Source organism: Rhinatrema bivittatum, chromosome 1 (genome assembly GCF_901001135.1).
Source record: "Rhinatrema bivittatum chromosome 1, aRhiBiv1.1, whole genome shotgun sequence".
Lineage (NCBI taxonomy): Eukaryota > Metazoa > Chordata > Amphibia > Gymnophiona > Rhinatrematidae > Rhinatrema > Rhinatrema bivittatum.
Window position 1 is genome coordinate 686,567,402 of NC_042615.1, and position 14,692 is coordinate 686,582,093.

General features: G+C 42.5%; 1 protein-coding gene across 2 annotated transcripts in view; it reads left to right on the top strand.

The window, feature by feature from the left end:
• Positions 1–14,692, top strand: part of UTP15 (UTP15 small subunit processome component) — a 104,798-nt gene that overhangs the window by 56,194 nt on the left and 33,912 nt on the right. For both annotated transcript variants that reach the window (XM_029574853.1, XM_029574857.1), the window contains 3 exons: positions 4,806–4,961; positions 9,006–9,107; positions 12,533–12,666. In XM_029574853.1, the coding sequence (XP_029430713.1) occupies positions 4,806–4,961; positions 9,006–9,107; positions 12,533–12,666 (392 nt within the window). The remainder of the gene's footprint in view (positions 1–4,805; positions 4,962–9,005; positions 9,108–12,532; positions 12,667–14,692) is intronic.

Sequence of the window (14,692 nt, forward strand, 5' to 3'; positions counted from 1 at the left end):
TACCATTCAGCTCAGGGTGGATGGTCCGTGAAGGAGTCTGCTTGGTCTATCAACTGGCTAGAGACCAGAGTAGTTCGCTTAGCCTTGTTGGAGTTTCTACCATTGATGAGAGGTCGATCGGTGAGGATTCTCACGGACAATGCGTCAACGGTGGCTTATATCAATCGTCAAGGCAGAACCAAGAGTCAAGCAGTGGCCCAGGAGGCACAAGAGTTAATTCTTTGGGCAGAGCAGCAACTGGAGTGGACAGCGGCATCCCAGATACCCAGGGTCGAACATTTTCAAGCAGATTACTTGAGTCTGACGGTGTTGAATCCGAGTGAGTGGGAATTGTCAGAGTCCACGATGCAGCTGATTCACGAGCTATGGGGCTCTCCCCATGTGGACTTAATGGCAACTCATCTGAATGACAAGGCCTTTCGCTTTTTCAGTCTGAGGCGAGAGCTTGGGGCTGAGGGCATCAATGCTCTGGTTCTGCCTTGGCCGCGGGGAGTCCTACTTTCTTTCCTCCCTGGCCGCTCGTGGGCAAAGTGTTGCATTGCATAGAAAAGCATCAGGAAAAGTGGTCTTGGTGGCTCCAGAATGGCCGCGGCGTCCGTGGTTCGTGGATCTGGTCAACTTGGCTGTGGATGGGCCGATTCGGTTTGGTCATCTGAAGGGTCTTCTGCATCAGGGACCCATATTTTCCGACTAGGCTGCTCACTTTTGTCTAGTGGCATGGCTTTTGAGAGGCAGTGTTTGAGACATAGGGGTTATCCAGAGGCAGTTCTTACTACATTGTTGCAAGCCAGGAGAAGATCTACTAATATTTCCCACGTAAGGGTATGTAAGGGTTTTGACTCCTGGTGCTCCACGAAAGGCATTCATCCTCTCAGGTCTTCAGTTGCTGACATTTTGTTCTTCCTGCAAGAAGGCTTTGCCAAAGGCTTGTTTCTTAGCTCTTTTAAAGTTCAAGTGGCAGCACTATGTTGTCTCTTTGTGGCAAGATAGATGGGTCCCCTATTTCTGCACACCCGGACTTTATTTGGTTTCTTAGGGAGACAAAGAATTTGTGTCTTCCGCTTTGGCGGGTTTATCCATCCTGGAATCTTAATCTTGTCCTCTGGTTTATGTGAGGCTCCTTTTGAACCACTTTGGAGAGCAATGTTGTGAAGGACTTGACTCTTAAGCTTGTTTTTCTGGTGGCCATATGTTCAGCTAGGAGGATTTCGGAGTTGCAGGCTCTGTCGTATTGTGACCCATTCCTTCAGATTTTGGATTCGGGGGTCTCGTTGAGGACGATACCTTCCTTTTTGCCAAAAGTGGTTTGGCATTTCACGTTAATCACACAGTGGAGCTTCCAGCCTTTCCTACGGTGGACGCGTCTGCACCTCATGTGAGGGAGCTCAAGTTGTTAGATGTGAGAAGAGCTTTGCTTAGGTATCTCAAAGTAACGAATGACTTCAGGAGGTCAAGCCACCTTTTTGTTCTGTGGAGCAGGGTTCCTCTTATGTTATTCGTGGTCGTCCGGTTCCGGATGGATTGCATGCTAATTCTACGTGTTCTCAAGCCGCCTCATGGGCGGAGGCTCAGCTTGTTTCTGCACAGGAGATTTGCAGAGCAGCTACTTGAAGTCACTACATACTCTTGCTAGACACTATCATCTGGATGTGGGAGATACGGGCTTCCCATCTTTTAGCGAAAGTGTTCTACGAGCGGCACTCTCCAGGTCCCACCCCATTTAGGGAGCTTTGGTACATCCCAGGAGTTCTGAACTGATCCAGGTACGTACAAGGAAAGGAAAATTGGTTCTTACCTGATAATTTTCATTCCTGTAGTACTACAGATCATTCCAGAGCCCACCCATTCTGTTGAGGGGGAGAGTGTCCGCTTATTCTGTTTTTTATGGCAGAGTATATTTTCATAGTTTATAAGTTTTTTGAAAGTTTGGACATTTTTAAATTTTGTTGTGATTGGCTTGGGTATAGATTAATACTGAGGACCTGCAGGTAGCACATGTGGTTAAGTAGCAGTGTCAGTAAAACGTCCCCCGTCTCCATCTGCTGGAAGGGAGGCAAAACCTAGGAGCCTGGACTGATCTGTGGTACTACAGGATGTTGGGGAGGTACCCGTAATGGAGAAGGTTTTCATGGGTAATGATTCAGATGGACTGAATCAAATCACGGTGAACCTAGAAGATGTGGTAGGCCTGATTGACAAACTGAAGAGTAGTAAATCACCTGGACCGGATGGTATACACCCCAGAGTTCTGAAGGAACTAAAAAATGAAATTTCAGACCTATTAGTAAAAATTTGTAACTTATCATTAAAATCATCCATTGTACCTGAAGACTGGAGGATAGCAAATGTAACCCCAATATTTAAAAAGGGCTCCAAGGGCGATCCGGGAAACTACAGACCGGTTAGCCTGACTTCAGTGCCAGGAAAAATAGTGGAAAGTGTTCTAAACATCAAAATCACAGAACATATAGAAAGACATGGTTTAATGGAACAAAGTCAGCATGGCTTTACTCAGGGCAAGTCTTGCCTCACAAATCTGCTTCACTTTTTTGAAGGAGTTAATAAACATGTGGATAAAGGTGAACCAGTAGATATAGTATACTTGGATTTTCAGAAGGCGTTTGACAAAGTTCCTCATGAGAGGCTTCTAGGAAAAGTAAAAAGTCATGGGATAGGTGGTGATGTCCTTTCGTGGATTGCAAACTGGCTAAAAGACAGGAAACAGAGAGTAGGATTAAATGGGCAATTTTCTCAGTGGAAGGGAGTGGACAGTGGAGTGCCTCAGGGATCTGTATTGGGACCCTTACTGTTCAATATATTTATAAATGATCTGGAAAGAAATACGACGAGTGAGATAATCAAATTTGCAGATGACACAAAATTGTTCAGAGTAGTTAAATCACAAGCAGATTGTGATAAATTGCAGGAAGACCTTGTGAGACTGGAAAATTGGGCATCCAAATGGCAGATGAAATTTAATGTGGATAAGTGCAAGGTGATGCATATAGGGAAAAATAACCCATGCTATAATTACACAATGTTGGGTTCCATATTAGGTGCTACAACCCAAGAAAGAGATCTAGGTGTCATAGTGGATAACACATTGAAATCGTCGGTGCAGTGTGCTGCGGCAGTCAAAAAAGCAAACAGAATGTTGGGAATTATTAGAAAAGGAATGATGAATAAAACGGAAAATGTCATAATGCCTCTGTATCGCTCCATGGTGAAGACCGCACCTTGAATACTGTGTACAATTCTGGTCGCCGCATCTCAAAAAAGATATAATTGCGATGGAGAAGGTACAGAGAAGGGCTACCAAAATGATAAAGGGAATGGAACAACTCCCCTATGAGGAAAGACTAAAGAGGTTAGGACTTTTCAGCTTGGAGAAGAGACTACTGAGGGGAGATATGATAGAGATGTTTAAAATCATGAGAGGTCTAGAACGGGTAGATGTGAATCGGTTATTTACTCTTTCGGATAGTAGAAAGACTAGGGGGCACTCCATGAAGTTAGCATGGGGCACATTTAAAACTAATCTGAGAGAGTTCTTTTTTACTCAACGCACAATTAAACTCTGGAATTTGTTGCCAGAGAATGTGGTTCGGGCAGTTAGTATAGCTGTGTTTAAAAAAGGATTGGATAAGTTCTTGGAGGAGAAGTCCATTACTTGCTATTAAGTTCACTTAGAGAATAGCCACTGCCATTAGCAATGGTAACATGGAATAGACTTAGTTTTTGGGTACTTGCCAGGTTCTTATGGCCTGGATTGGCCACTGTTGGAAACAGGATGCTGGGCTTGATGGACCCTTGGTCTGACCCAGTATGGCATTTTCTTATGTTCTTATGTAAGAACTAATTTTCCCTTTGCACAGAAACAAGTATATACACGTACAGAAAAACACAAAAGTCCTAGTAGCTCAAAACAGTTCAGGACTTGTTAACTTAATACAGTCCAGCACAGGTATATGAAATGCATTGCTAACAGGGGGGGGAAGTAGTTTACCTAATGGGGGTGGCAGGATAGCTTGGCTACATCCTTCAGCTAACGGCAAATAGATTGTTTGTTTGACTACCTGCATGTAGTCAAACTTGGACAGCTGGGAAATCTTCTTTGCTGTAGAGGGCAAAGAAGGGAGATGACTGATGTAGATAAGTGCAAACTGGGCAAATTCTTGTTCCAAATGATCCTTATGTGCTCTCATTCACTCCGTTCCTATGCAGCTTTTGTATAGACTGCATTAGGAAGAAAACCACTTGGAGCACATCTGTGTCCTTAAGCTCAAATTTCACTTTCCCTCCTGTCTTTTCTCATTTTGATACATAAAGTAGCAGAGCTGTGTTCCCTTATTGGAAAGTATCTCCTAGTTGTGCATTCCTTGTTTTCAGTACTGTGGAAGTTTTAAAATCCTCAAGTTTTGCCTTCAGACCAGGGGTCATTAACTTCTAGGAAATGCTTATCCCTCTGGTCGTCTTTCCATGATTATGGAACTGTTTTTATCCATTTATTTATTAAGTCAGTGTTTCCCTGACCCTCTCCTTGGAGGCACACCTAATCCATCGGGATATCTGTAATGAATATGCTTGAGAGAGATTTGCATACACTGAGAGTCCATTGCAAGCAAACTTATTTTATGGTAGTGCTGAAAACCTGTTTGCATAGGTAATGCTTCCAGGAGAGGGCTAGGAAACACTGCATCACATTAATCAACCTCTTTGTTGATTTAACTTTGTTGAAGTACTTTGTTAATGTCTTGTAATTAAGGTTGAAGGAAGAGAATGTTTGCTTTCATTTGTCTCCTTAGCCTGAAGATGAAACAATTGTAGTGGGAATGACCAATAGTGTGTTGAACGTTCGGCACAGAAAACAAGAAGAAAGGAAGGAGCCCATGTCTAAGAGGAGGCAGCGGCGGCCGGCCTACCGGTTCTTCATGAAAGGGAAGGATTACATGCCCAAGCAGGTACACTGCCTATAGGCAGGGACCATGGCCCGCCGCCTCTGCTCGCTCACCAGTGGTCTCGTTTTCAGCTTAAGTAAAAGAACCTGAAGTACTTCCTTGAAGTTTTAGGTGCTAAAACTTCATAGATATTTTTAAGTGAATATAAGGTTAAATTTGATACTTGAGTTCAACAGAGCAGTTACTAACTGTATATATCGGTTAATGGAGACAATAACTTTTTAATTTAAACTGTTTATTACCAGGCATAACATAATATCAGAACATGTAGACCTGCAGAGCACAGGTTTTCTTATGCACTCCAAAGGTATCTGTACAGTGTTAACATTTTACCTGTCTATACCAGTTATTGGAAGACCCCTTCCCTTCTTCCCCTTCCTTTTCCCAAGCATGCATAATAATTCCACAGACCCTCACATTGTTCACAAAACATATTCACATGCCACTAGAAACCACAAATCGCAATGCAGGATATAACTCAATGCTTCCCAGAAAGTTTTTTCCACATTCATAACCCAATAAATATCTCTCCAATCCCTTCTGTCATCACCATTTTTTTTTTTTAACAATATTAACCATATCATTGTCTTTAAATGAGCCTTCACCCTTGTTCCGAAATGTCTTCAGGAGGAACTGTTCAAATAGCAGTGCTTCAGGAGTTTTCAACACTTCATAGCCTAAGATAGTTGAAATGTAATTCATTATCTTGGTCCAGAAGAATTGAATCGTCGTACAAGTCCAAAAACAGTGTCAAAGTGCCCTCTTCCAAATCGCATTTAATACAAATTTTCATATGTTATATACCGGCTTTAAAGGCTTGTACTTGGGAGGCATAGGCCCTGTGCAAAAATGTATATTGCAGTTCTTTTATATCCATATTAAACAAAAGCTCCTTAATATTCTTATAACAGGATGTGAATGATTGTTCCAATATGCAAGAAAATAACTTTTAAATGAAGTTTTCTTCATAATTCATGGCTTGAGATGCACCCAGTAATGCTGCAGGGTCCTGTGGAGCTTGTCCAGCAGCTGTCTGCTCTAGCAGAGGCAGGTAGGGTCACTACTGAAGTTGCTGGTGCACCACAAAATTTGCTGCTGTCAGGTACCCTAGAACACAGTCCACTCTCTTACATTACTTTATGAGCACTACTTTGATGCAAAAAGCCTGTCAGTTTTATGCTTATAGCAACCCAATTCTTAGAAGGAAAATTAGCTAAAGCCATCCCTTAAAATAATCGCCTTATCTACTATCTAATATCAGTTGCAATAAAATATGTGAATGAAAAAAATATTTTCTGCACAAGCATTCAAAATCATTTTTCTGCATGCAAATGAAATTAATAAAGAGCAAACTTCTCTTTAAAATAGAAATGAGAAAGAGAGGACCATAATGCCATAAAAGCCAGTGATAAGTACAGTGGTCCAGACTAAAGTGGAGGAGGTTTTCCATGTGGTGTGAGCAAAAGGCCCTAGATTCTTTCCCCTCACCACAAAAACTGCTTAACTACCTTCTACACCTTTCGGAAGCTGGTCTGAAGACCAACTCAGTTAGGGTTCATCTGAGTGCGATTGGTGATTATCACCACGGTGTAGAGGTTAAGCCCATCTCTCTACAGCGTATGTTTGTACATTTTATGGGAGATCTGCTTCAATTGAAGCCTCCCCTAAGGCCTCCTGCTGTGTCTTGGGACCTTAACATGGGGGTTGGCTCAGCTGATGAAAGCTCTTTTTGAGCTACTGCGCTCCTGTGACTTGATGTACCTGACCTGGGACATAATTTTGGTGATGGTCACTTCAGCATGCAGGATCAGTGAGTTTTAGGTCTTAGTGACTTATCCACCTTAAACTAAGTTTTTCATGATAGGGTGCAAAAGGAAGACCACCTTACCTAAGGACTTTCATCTTAACCAATCCTCCATCCTTCCAACATTCTTTCCCAGGACCCATTTGCACCAACAAAAACAAGCCTTGCATGGTTTGGACTGCAAGAGATCGTTGGCCTTCTATTTGGAGTGGATAGAAGCCCATAGACAGTCCATCCAGCTTTTTGTTTCTTTTGACCAGAAGAAGTTGGGGATCCCCGATGCCATGCACACGCTTTCCAATTGGCTAGCAGACTGCATCTCCTTTTGTTATGTCCAGGAGGAATTGCATCTTGGGGACAAGGTCAAGGCACACTCTGTTTGAGCCATGGCAGCATCGGTGGCCCACTTGCAAGCAGTCCCCATAGAGGAGATCTGCAGTTCCATCCACTCATTCACATCTCACTACTGTCTGGATAGGGATTGCCGAAGCAACAGCATGTTTTAGCCAGTCTGTCCTTTGGAACCTGTTAGCAATGTAGAACCCAACTCTGTTCCTTCCTAGGGCCCATTCTTTCTGTTCAGGCTGCCCCACTCCTGTTACCAACAAAACTTATTGTTGTGATGCCCATTGGCACCTGCTTTGTTGGCCCACTTTTTTGTTTGGGGGACTACCTGTAGCTAGGGATTCACCCATGTGTGAGGACTGCCATCCTGCTTGTCTTCGGAGAAAGTAGAGTTGCTTACCTGTAATAGGTGTTCTCTGAGGACACTGGAGAACACCTGTTACTCTCTGGCTGGAGGGGAAGTCTCCTCTGAGACAGAGCCCATCAGTGACACTTTTTTGCCAACAGGGGCATGCGCTGTACCCAGTCTGATGACCTAAACATAGGTGTAGGCTTCAGCTATGTTGCTAAATAAAAAAGTAACAGATTCCAGAATGACTTTTAACTGAAAGAAAACCCAAGACTTAATAATGAAAAATGTTTAGCTGATCCCCTCCCCCCCCTCCTTTGCCGCCACTGGGAGCTCATTCCCTGCCTTGTGTGTTCACATTTGCTTTTTCTAAAATTCTAAGCAAAATTTGTCAAGTTAACCATTCAAGGGATGATATTTTTCAAGGGAACTTCTGCAGGTAAAGTAGTGCTTTACTGGCAGAAATGGCCTTTTAGAAAATTGTGCATCTGATAGGCATGTGACGTTACGTAATAGGGGAGAAATGTTCCCATGTGATGGAGACAGGCCATGATTGGAACTTGCACTGATACTGGCCGATGCAATATTGCTGTGCGTTAAATGGGCACTCATAATTGAGCACCCGCTCTCACCGGGCACTGATCCACTTCTCCTAGGCTCCCAATTTAATATATAAATGGGCTGCCATGGTAAAAAGGAGGCACTAGAGAAAAGTTTGCAACCCTAGCACCTCCTCGGCATCGGGCGTCCAGGAGAGGTGACTGTCAGCGGATTAGGAAAGCAGACACTCAATTTTATGATTATCCTTTTCTGCAATTCCTCTGTAAACTTTTGGGGCTCTTCAAGAATTAACGCCTGCTCTGGGGCAGGCATTAATTTTTGAAAGTAAAAATGTGCTGCGCATTTGGCGCACTTTATTTTATTTTTTTTGCATTGGGAGGTAATAGCTAATAGCCTCATCAACATGAATCAACACATGAGCGGTATTAGCTTCATGCTGGTTTGGACACATTTTGGATGCCATAATCCCCTTATTACATGAAGGGTTTTGGTCATGTGTCCAAAATGCGCATCCAAGTGCCTGTAAAGCCGCTTCCGCCTAATACCTTTTAATTATAAAAACAGAATGCATATAAATTATTTTGCCAAAACTGTATACCAACTAGCAGGTGTAATTGTGTGCGTATGTGTGTAGCTTTGCTGGGATAATTTTGAAAGCAAACCTGCACATGTAAAATTGGTGTAACTCCAGTATAACCGCCCACAGATTTATGCATCCTGATATAAAATTACTCCAAAATAGTGTATGGGCAATTAAAGCACTAAATTCTTTCTGCCGTCTGATTTCCAGCAGTGCGAGCTGGAAATCAGCTTGCACTGCTCATGATCCGACTGCATGGGCGCCCCTAGGTATTTTTGTGGATTGGCTTTTGTGGAACCATGATTGGATTATTCCAGTCTGGCAAAGTGGAGTAATAAATAAATAGATAAGCTTGTGAGGCAGCTCTTGTTTGCTTTTTTCAACTAAACTTCTTTGTATTAATTTTAGGAGGACATTTTTGTCAGTAAGCCTGTAAAGAATCATTTGCAGAAGTATGACAAGCTACTCAAAGGTTTCCAGGTGTCACTGGCGCTTGATGCAGCCCTTGAGGTAAGATGAGATTTTGCTGCTGCTTATGCAGTGCTGACTAAGAGGTTTTTTTGTTTTTAATTGATATGAAATGAGCTGGGCCTAATGATTAATGTTGTGTGTGTCCAGTTAGACAACCGGGGTTCAGCAGTGGCTTGGCGTTCTTCCCTCTTCCTGCTTGAGCATGAAGTGCTATGGATGGAGGAAGAGCATGGGCCAGAAGTGCTGTGAAGGGAAGGCTTAGGTTGGGAATTGCTATAAAAAATGGACAGGACTTGGATGGGGGGAGTATTATGGAAGAGAATTGGACTCTGGCTGAAAATGCTTTAGGAGGAGGGGAAGGCATGGGGTTGGGTGTGCTGTGGAAGAGGAGCGGGCTAGAATTGATAGTGCTATAGAAGTGGAGGGGGCTTGGGACAGGAGTGCTATGATGTATACTTTGTGCTATATAAAAGGTTTTAAAGATAGACTACAATTTTGAGAATAACCATAACTTGGGCAAGAAAGACCTTATCAACCCTTGACGAGTGGGTCATAGATGTACATGTTGTATTTCCATGGAAAACTGTTGTATCCTGGATTGGCCACTGTTGGAAACAGGATGCTGGGCTTGATGGACCCTCGGTCTGACCCAGTATGGCAACTTAAGTTCTTCTGTTCTTACCTGAAAGATATTAACACTCAGACCCCCTTTTCCAGTGGAAAGGAAGATGTAGAAGTCCAGTTGACGCTACAAGGAGGTGGACTCAAACAACATCAGACAATAGTTTTTCTGGGAAAGAGTGGTAAATGTATGGCATAACCCTCCCCTAGTGAAGACAAAAATAATAGTAGAATTCAAAAAGCATAAGAAAAACACGGAGAATTCCTTATTGGCAAGAAGATGGAAAACAAAACACCGGGGTAACCTGCACATAGCGATGGTTCAACCCAAAATTGTATTGAAACAATGGTATTGTGCTCTAAGAAAGGCACAGGGGTAATTGCATGGAGCGGCAGTTAGAACTCTGAACGAACCAAAAGGATCGAAGGGTTTTTAAAGGAGAGGCCGTGTTGGTAAGCCTTCAATTATTATTTTTAAGATTAAGCATGTCTCATACAAAGCGAAAGGGGCGTTTACGGCTTGAGTCCTCTGCCTCAGCTCCAAACACTCCTTCATAATTGCGAATTGAAGGCTTTTTTGCTCCGGCTGCAGCCTCAACACCTGGCGGAAAGTCTGCAGAGGGACTAAGGAGGGGAACATAGCCTGTCCCTCATGGACAATCAAACATCTTTGAGTCCAGGTGCACCTGAAATTCCTCCCCCTCCTACCCAAGGCAACCCTCAAGAACTCATCCAGGATACTCTGCTACCTGCCGGAGGAGTCCCAGAAGCAGAGGGAGGACTTGAGGGGGTGCAAGGGATTCTTTGCACGTGAATGGTTTTGAAATGATCAATGTTAATGTAAATGGGGAAAATAGTGTTAAGTGAACATGCAAAAATTGAAATATCTAATAATGTGAATGAACATGAGAGGGGGGTTGAATCTGCTGGTGAAATCCAACTGATTTCTGAAGCCTGCCGAGCAGGGGGGGGTGAATGCTGACTTCACAATACAAAAATTAGTTAAATCTAATATTAGATTCGATCTGGCATGCGATAACAACATTGGAGAAGTCAATTTCATCATTAGCTAGCTCAATTAATATTTCACAAAACATGATACAAGTTATGGAGCCTAAAGTAAATAATCATGAGGAAAAAATTAAGGATCTCTCAGATAAGATAACATCAGTATAAGAGGTACAGACTACATTGATTCAGTCAGACACTATGTTGAGGAGGAGACTAGAAAATATGGAGAATAAGATGCGGTATTTAAATTTGAGAATTTTAAATTTCTCAAGTATTAAGCTAATCTCCCCTAAAGAACAATTTAAAAAAATCTCAAAGATATTTTACTGTTACCCTCTGATACATTACCAATAATATAAAAAATTTATTTTGTCCCAACATTAAAAAATGTGAGTGAGGTGAGAACAGCTGTCCCTAATTTGAATCTGGAAACTGATCTTACTGCTTTTTTAGAAGCTCCAACTGAAGAACAGCTAGAACATCGGGGAACCTTATTAGTATCCTTTACTTATCCAGCAGATAGAGACTTAGCCTTAAGATTGTTCCTAAAAAATCATAATAAATTGTATTTTAGACAAAAGCTCTGGATTTACCCAGACATTATGAAAGATACACAAATTTGTAGGAAAATTTTTGTGGGACTGTGGCAAGAAGCTAGATTATTAGGTATCCTTATAAATGTTTGTTGCACCATAAAGGAAAAAGTTACATCTTTACAAATGAAAAGTTATCTAGATAATTGTAGAAGAGAAGCTAGCATTACCTAACCCATTCAGGTGCAATTTAGATATAAGAGCTGATAAAATCCTCTTTATTTGTCTATCTTTGAGGTGTTCCATTTTTTCCAGAAATCCTTTTGTTTCTTTAAGTAGGAAAATAAGTTTACTGAAACAAACTTAGAAATATGTATGTTAAATTTCTTTTCTTTTTTTTTCTTTGTTCTTTTCTCTAAGTTAGAGTTAAGATGTGATGTAAACTTTCCTGTTTGTATAAATGAAAAATTAATAAATAAAGAATTAAAAAAAAAAAAAAAAGAACTCTGAATGGACAACATGGTGGTAACCTGCACAGAGTGGTAGTTGTTAACTGTAAATACCTTGCTGGGCAGACCAGATGGGCCATTTTGGTTTTATTGCCTCATTTACAATGTTACTGTCTTGGCTCAGAAATGCCATAGATGAGAGAGAGCCTATTGCCAGAGGATGTGGTCAAGGTGACTAGCATAGCAGGATTTAAAACTGGTTTGGACAAGTTCCTGGAGGGAAAGTCCATAAAATGTTTTGTCAGCTTGACTAAAGAAAGCTATTTCTATTCCTAAAGAAAGTAACACTTTCTGGGATCTGCCAGGTCCTTGCAATGTAGACTGGCCACTCTCAGAGATAGGATGCTTGATTTGAAGGGTCTTGGGTTAGACATACGGTAGCATGGCATGCTTTATGCTCTTCCTCAGGTGACATCATACAAGCTAAAACCAAATTACGATACATATTTCAGGTTCTAAGCTGCCACAAATATGAGTTGTGCCTGTGGCTTATGGGAAACCTTACCTAGAGACAAAGGAGAGGAGTGAATAATTAAAGAAATATATTAGAAGAAGAATAAACATTTTGTTTTAGATCTTCAATCTTCATGTCACATACATTCTTCTGTATTTTAGCAAGTAGGAAGGCATTGCTGTGTCAAAGATCGCGAAATCTTGCAAGCTTGAACTTTTTAATATTTTTTAGCTTGTCAAGGTATATTTTCTGTCCATTTACTTTGTTCTAACTAAACTTAATTTTAGCTTTAATTCACATGTTTTGTGTTTCTTTTTTTGAAATGTTTTTAATTAGCCTCATCTACGAGCGAAGACTCCAGAAGTTGCAGTTGCAGTAATGCAAGAATTAAATCGCCGAGGAACACTTAAAAATGCACTTGCTGGACGAGATGAAAAACAGCTTTCAGTTCTACTTACCTTCTTGCTGCGGTATGATTTGCATTTATTTTTATGAAAACTTCCGAGGGGAAGCCATTTTGGTGGATAGCAGCAAAAATGACATCTGATGAAGTGGGTTCTTCTCCTCAAAAGCTCATGCCTCAATAAATCGATTAGTCTAGAAGGTGCTACCAGACTTTTTGTCATGTATTTTTTTTGTTTTTATTGGTGTCTTGCTACCATACTTTTTTGTATGCTTTGTGGGCAGTGTGGAGCACCTATCATGCCATCAGGGTTATGCCTAATGAGAATTGTGGACCAAACTGTGGAGCTCAGAGTTCTGCAATCTTCAGGTGGTAGCAGTAGAACCTGGGTACCTTGGGAATGAAGTCCACCTCCATTCCATGGACTAAACTCTGATCACTGTAGTGCAGCAAAGATGGCTACTAAAGAGGAACTAGTGCTACAAGGCTTCAACGGCACCTCACCTGTTGGTGTGTCACAAATGTCCCTTTTCAGCTGAACTACTTAAACTTAAATTGAAGTAATCTGTAATTCCATGGTTGAATTGGATAGGAGTTAGGCTTCAATAAGTGCCTACTTGCCTTAAAGCAGTTTATACTACTAGTATTATTTATTGTACTTGATATACCACTAAAGAAAAACACATCGTGAAAAGGAATATAATCACCAAGATCATAGTATGGCAAAAAAATCAAACTTCCTCTTCATCCAGTCAGACTAGTCCATATAAACGGGTTATGCACTCCAACCAGCAGGTGGAGACCGAGATCAACATGCTCACTGATGTCACTCTTATATACACTTGTGATGATACCAGCCTGTCTCCAGCAGCCGGTGGACTTGCAAACCATGCTGTGGACTTAGGCCTAAGAGACAGGATGGGCTTTGGCACTCCTGAGGTGACAGCTAAAGCTGCCTCCCTCAGCTAAGCGGCTGTAGGATGACATTGACTGAGCAGGGGGCACCTCAGAGGTGATGGCTTGTAGCTCTCTCCCATGGTGGATCAAACAGCTTCTGGGAGGGCTTCCAGAAGGGAAAAACTAGCAGTTTTCCTCCTCCTTCCCTTTTTTCCTCCCTGCAGCAGCTTGCTGAACTCCCCATTCCCCCTCTCTTCTTTGCTTCCCCTTGCGCCCCTTGCCTCTGTGCCTTTAAGAGGATTGTTTGTCTCCAGTGGAACAATTTAAAAAAAAAAAAAAGGCTGGGGGGGGGAGGGTAGTCTATATGACAGCCGATGGGGTGCCTGTTTTTTTTTTTTTTCACAGGCAGGACTGCAGCAAGATTTGGAGGTGCATTGGGAAGGCCTTTGGGGATGTTTTTGGGGTTGAGTGAGCTAGCAGCGATTTCAGCAGGAATGTGGCTGAGGGACCCACATGGCGTGGTCAAGATGGCGCCATTCCCTGTACGTACCTGGATCAGTCCAGACAGTGGGTTATGTCCCCAATCCAGCAGATGGAGTCAGCACAAGCTTTGAGGGGGCGTATTCATATATACTACTACCCTCTCTGCAGGAGTTCAGTATCTTCTGACTCCAACAGATGCGAGTAGGGGAATCAGGCTTCCCCTCTTTTTCCTTCTTTCTCATTTTCTTGCTTGATTATCTGGCTTGTTGCTCTTTTTCTTGTGGATCAAGTTTGTATCAATTTTGTACTAAGTAAAAAAAAAAAAAAAGAATAGTAAGGCAGGGGCCTTTCAACTTCTGGGGAGTGGCTTCTCTTCCTTGTCTCTTCTCTGCGGCCTTGTTGTTTATTTCTCGTTGCAGCCAGGGGTAAGTTGGTTTTCCTTTGCAGTTTTTCCCTTCACAGCTCAGCCCCCGGTGCCCGCGAAAGCCGGTGGACCCGGCCTCTTCGCTTGTACTCCCTCACCCGCGGCCATTTTACAGCTCCTCATGGGCTGCTGCGGCGCTTAGGAAAAGACATCTGGGGCGGGTTGTGTGGCCGGGAAGGCCCCCCCGCGGCACCCTCCTCTATTTTCGGTCAGCGGGCAGTGCGGGCCGACCGGGCCCCCCCGCAGCGGCGCTTTTGTGCGCGTGGCGCCCCCCCCCGAGGCTTTTTCT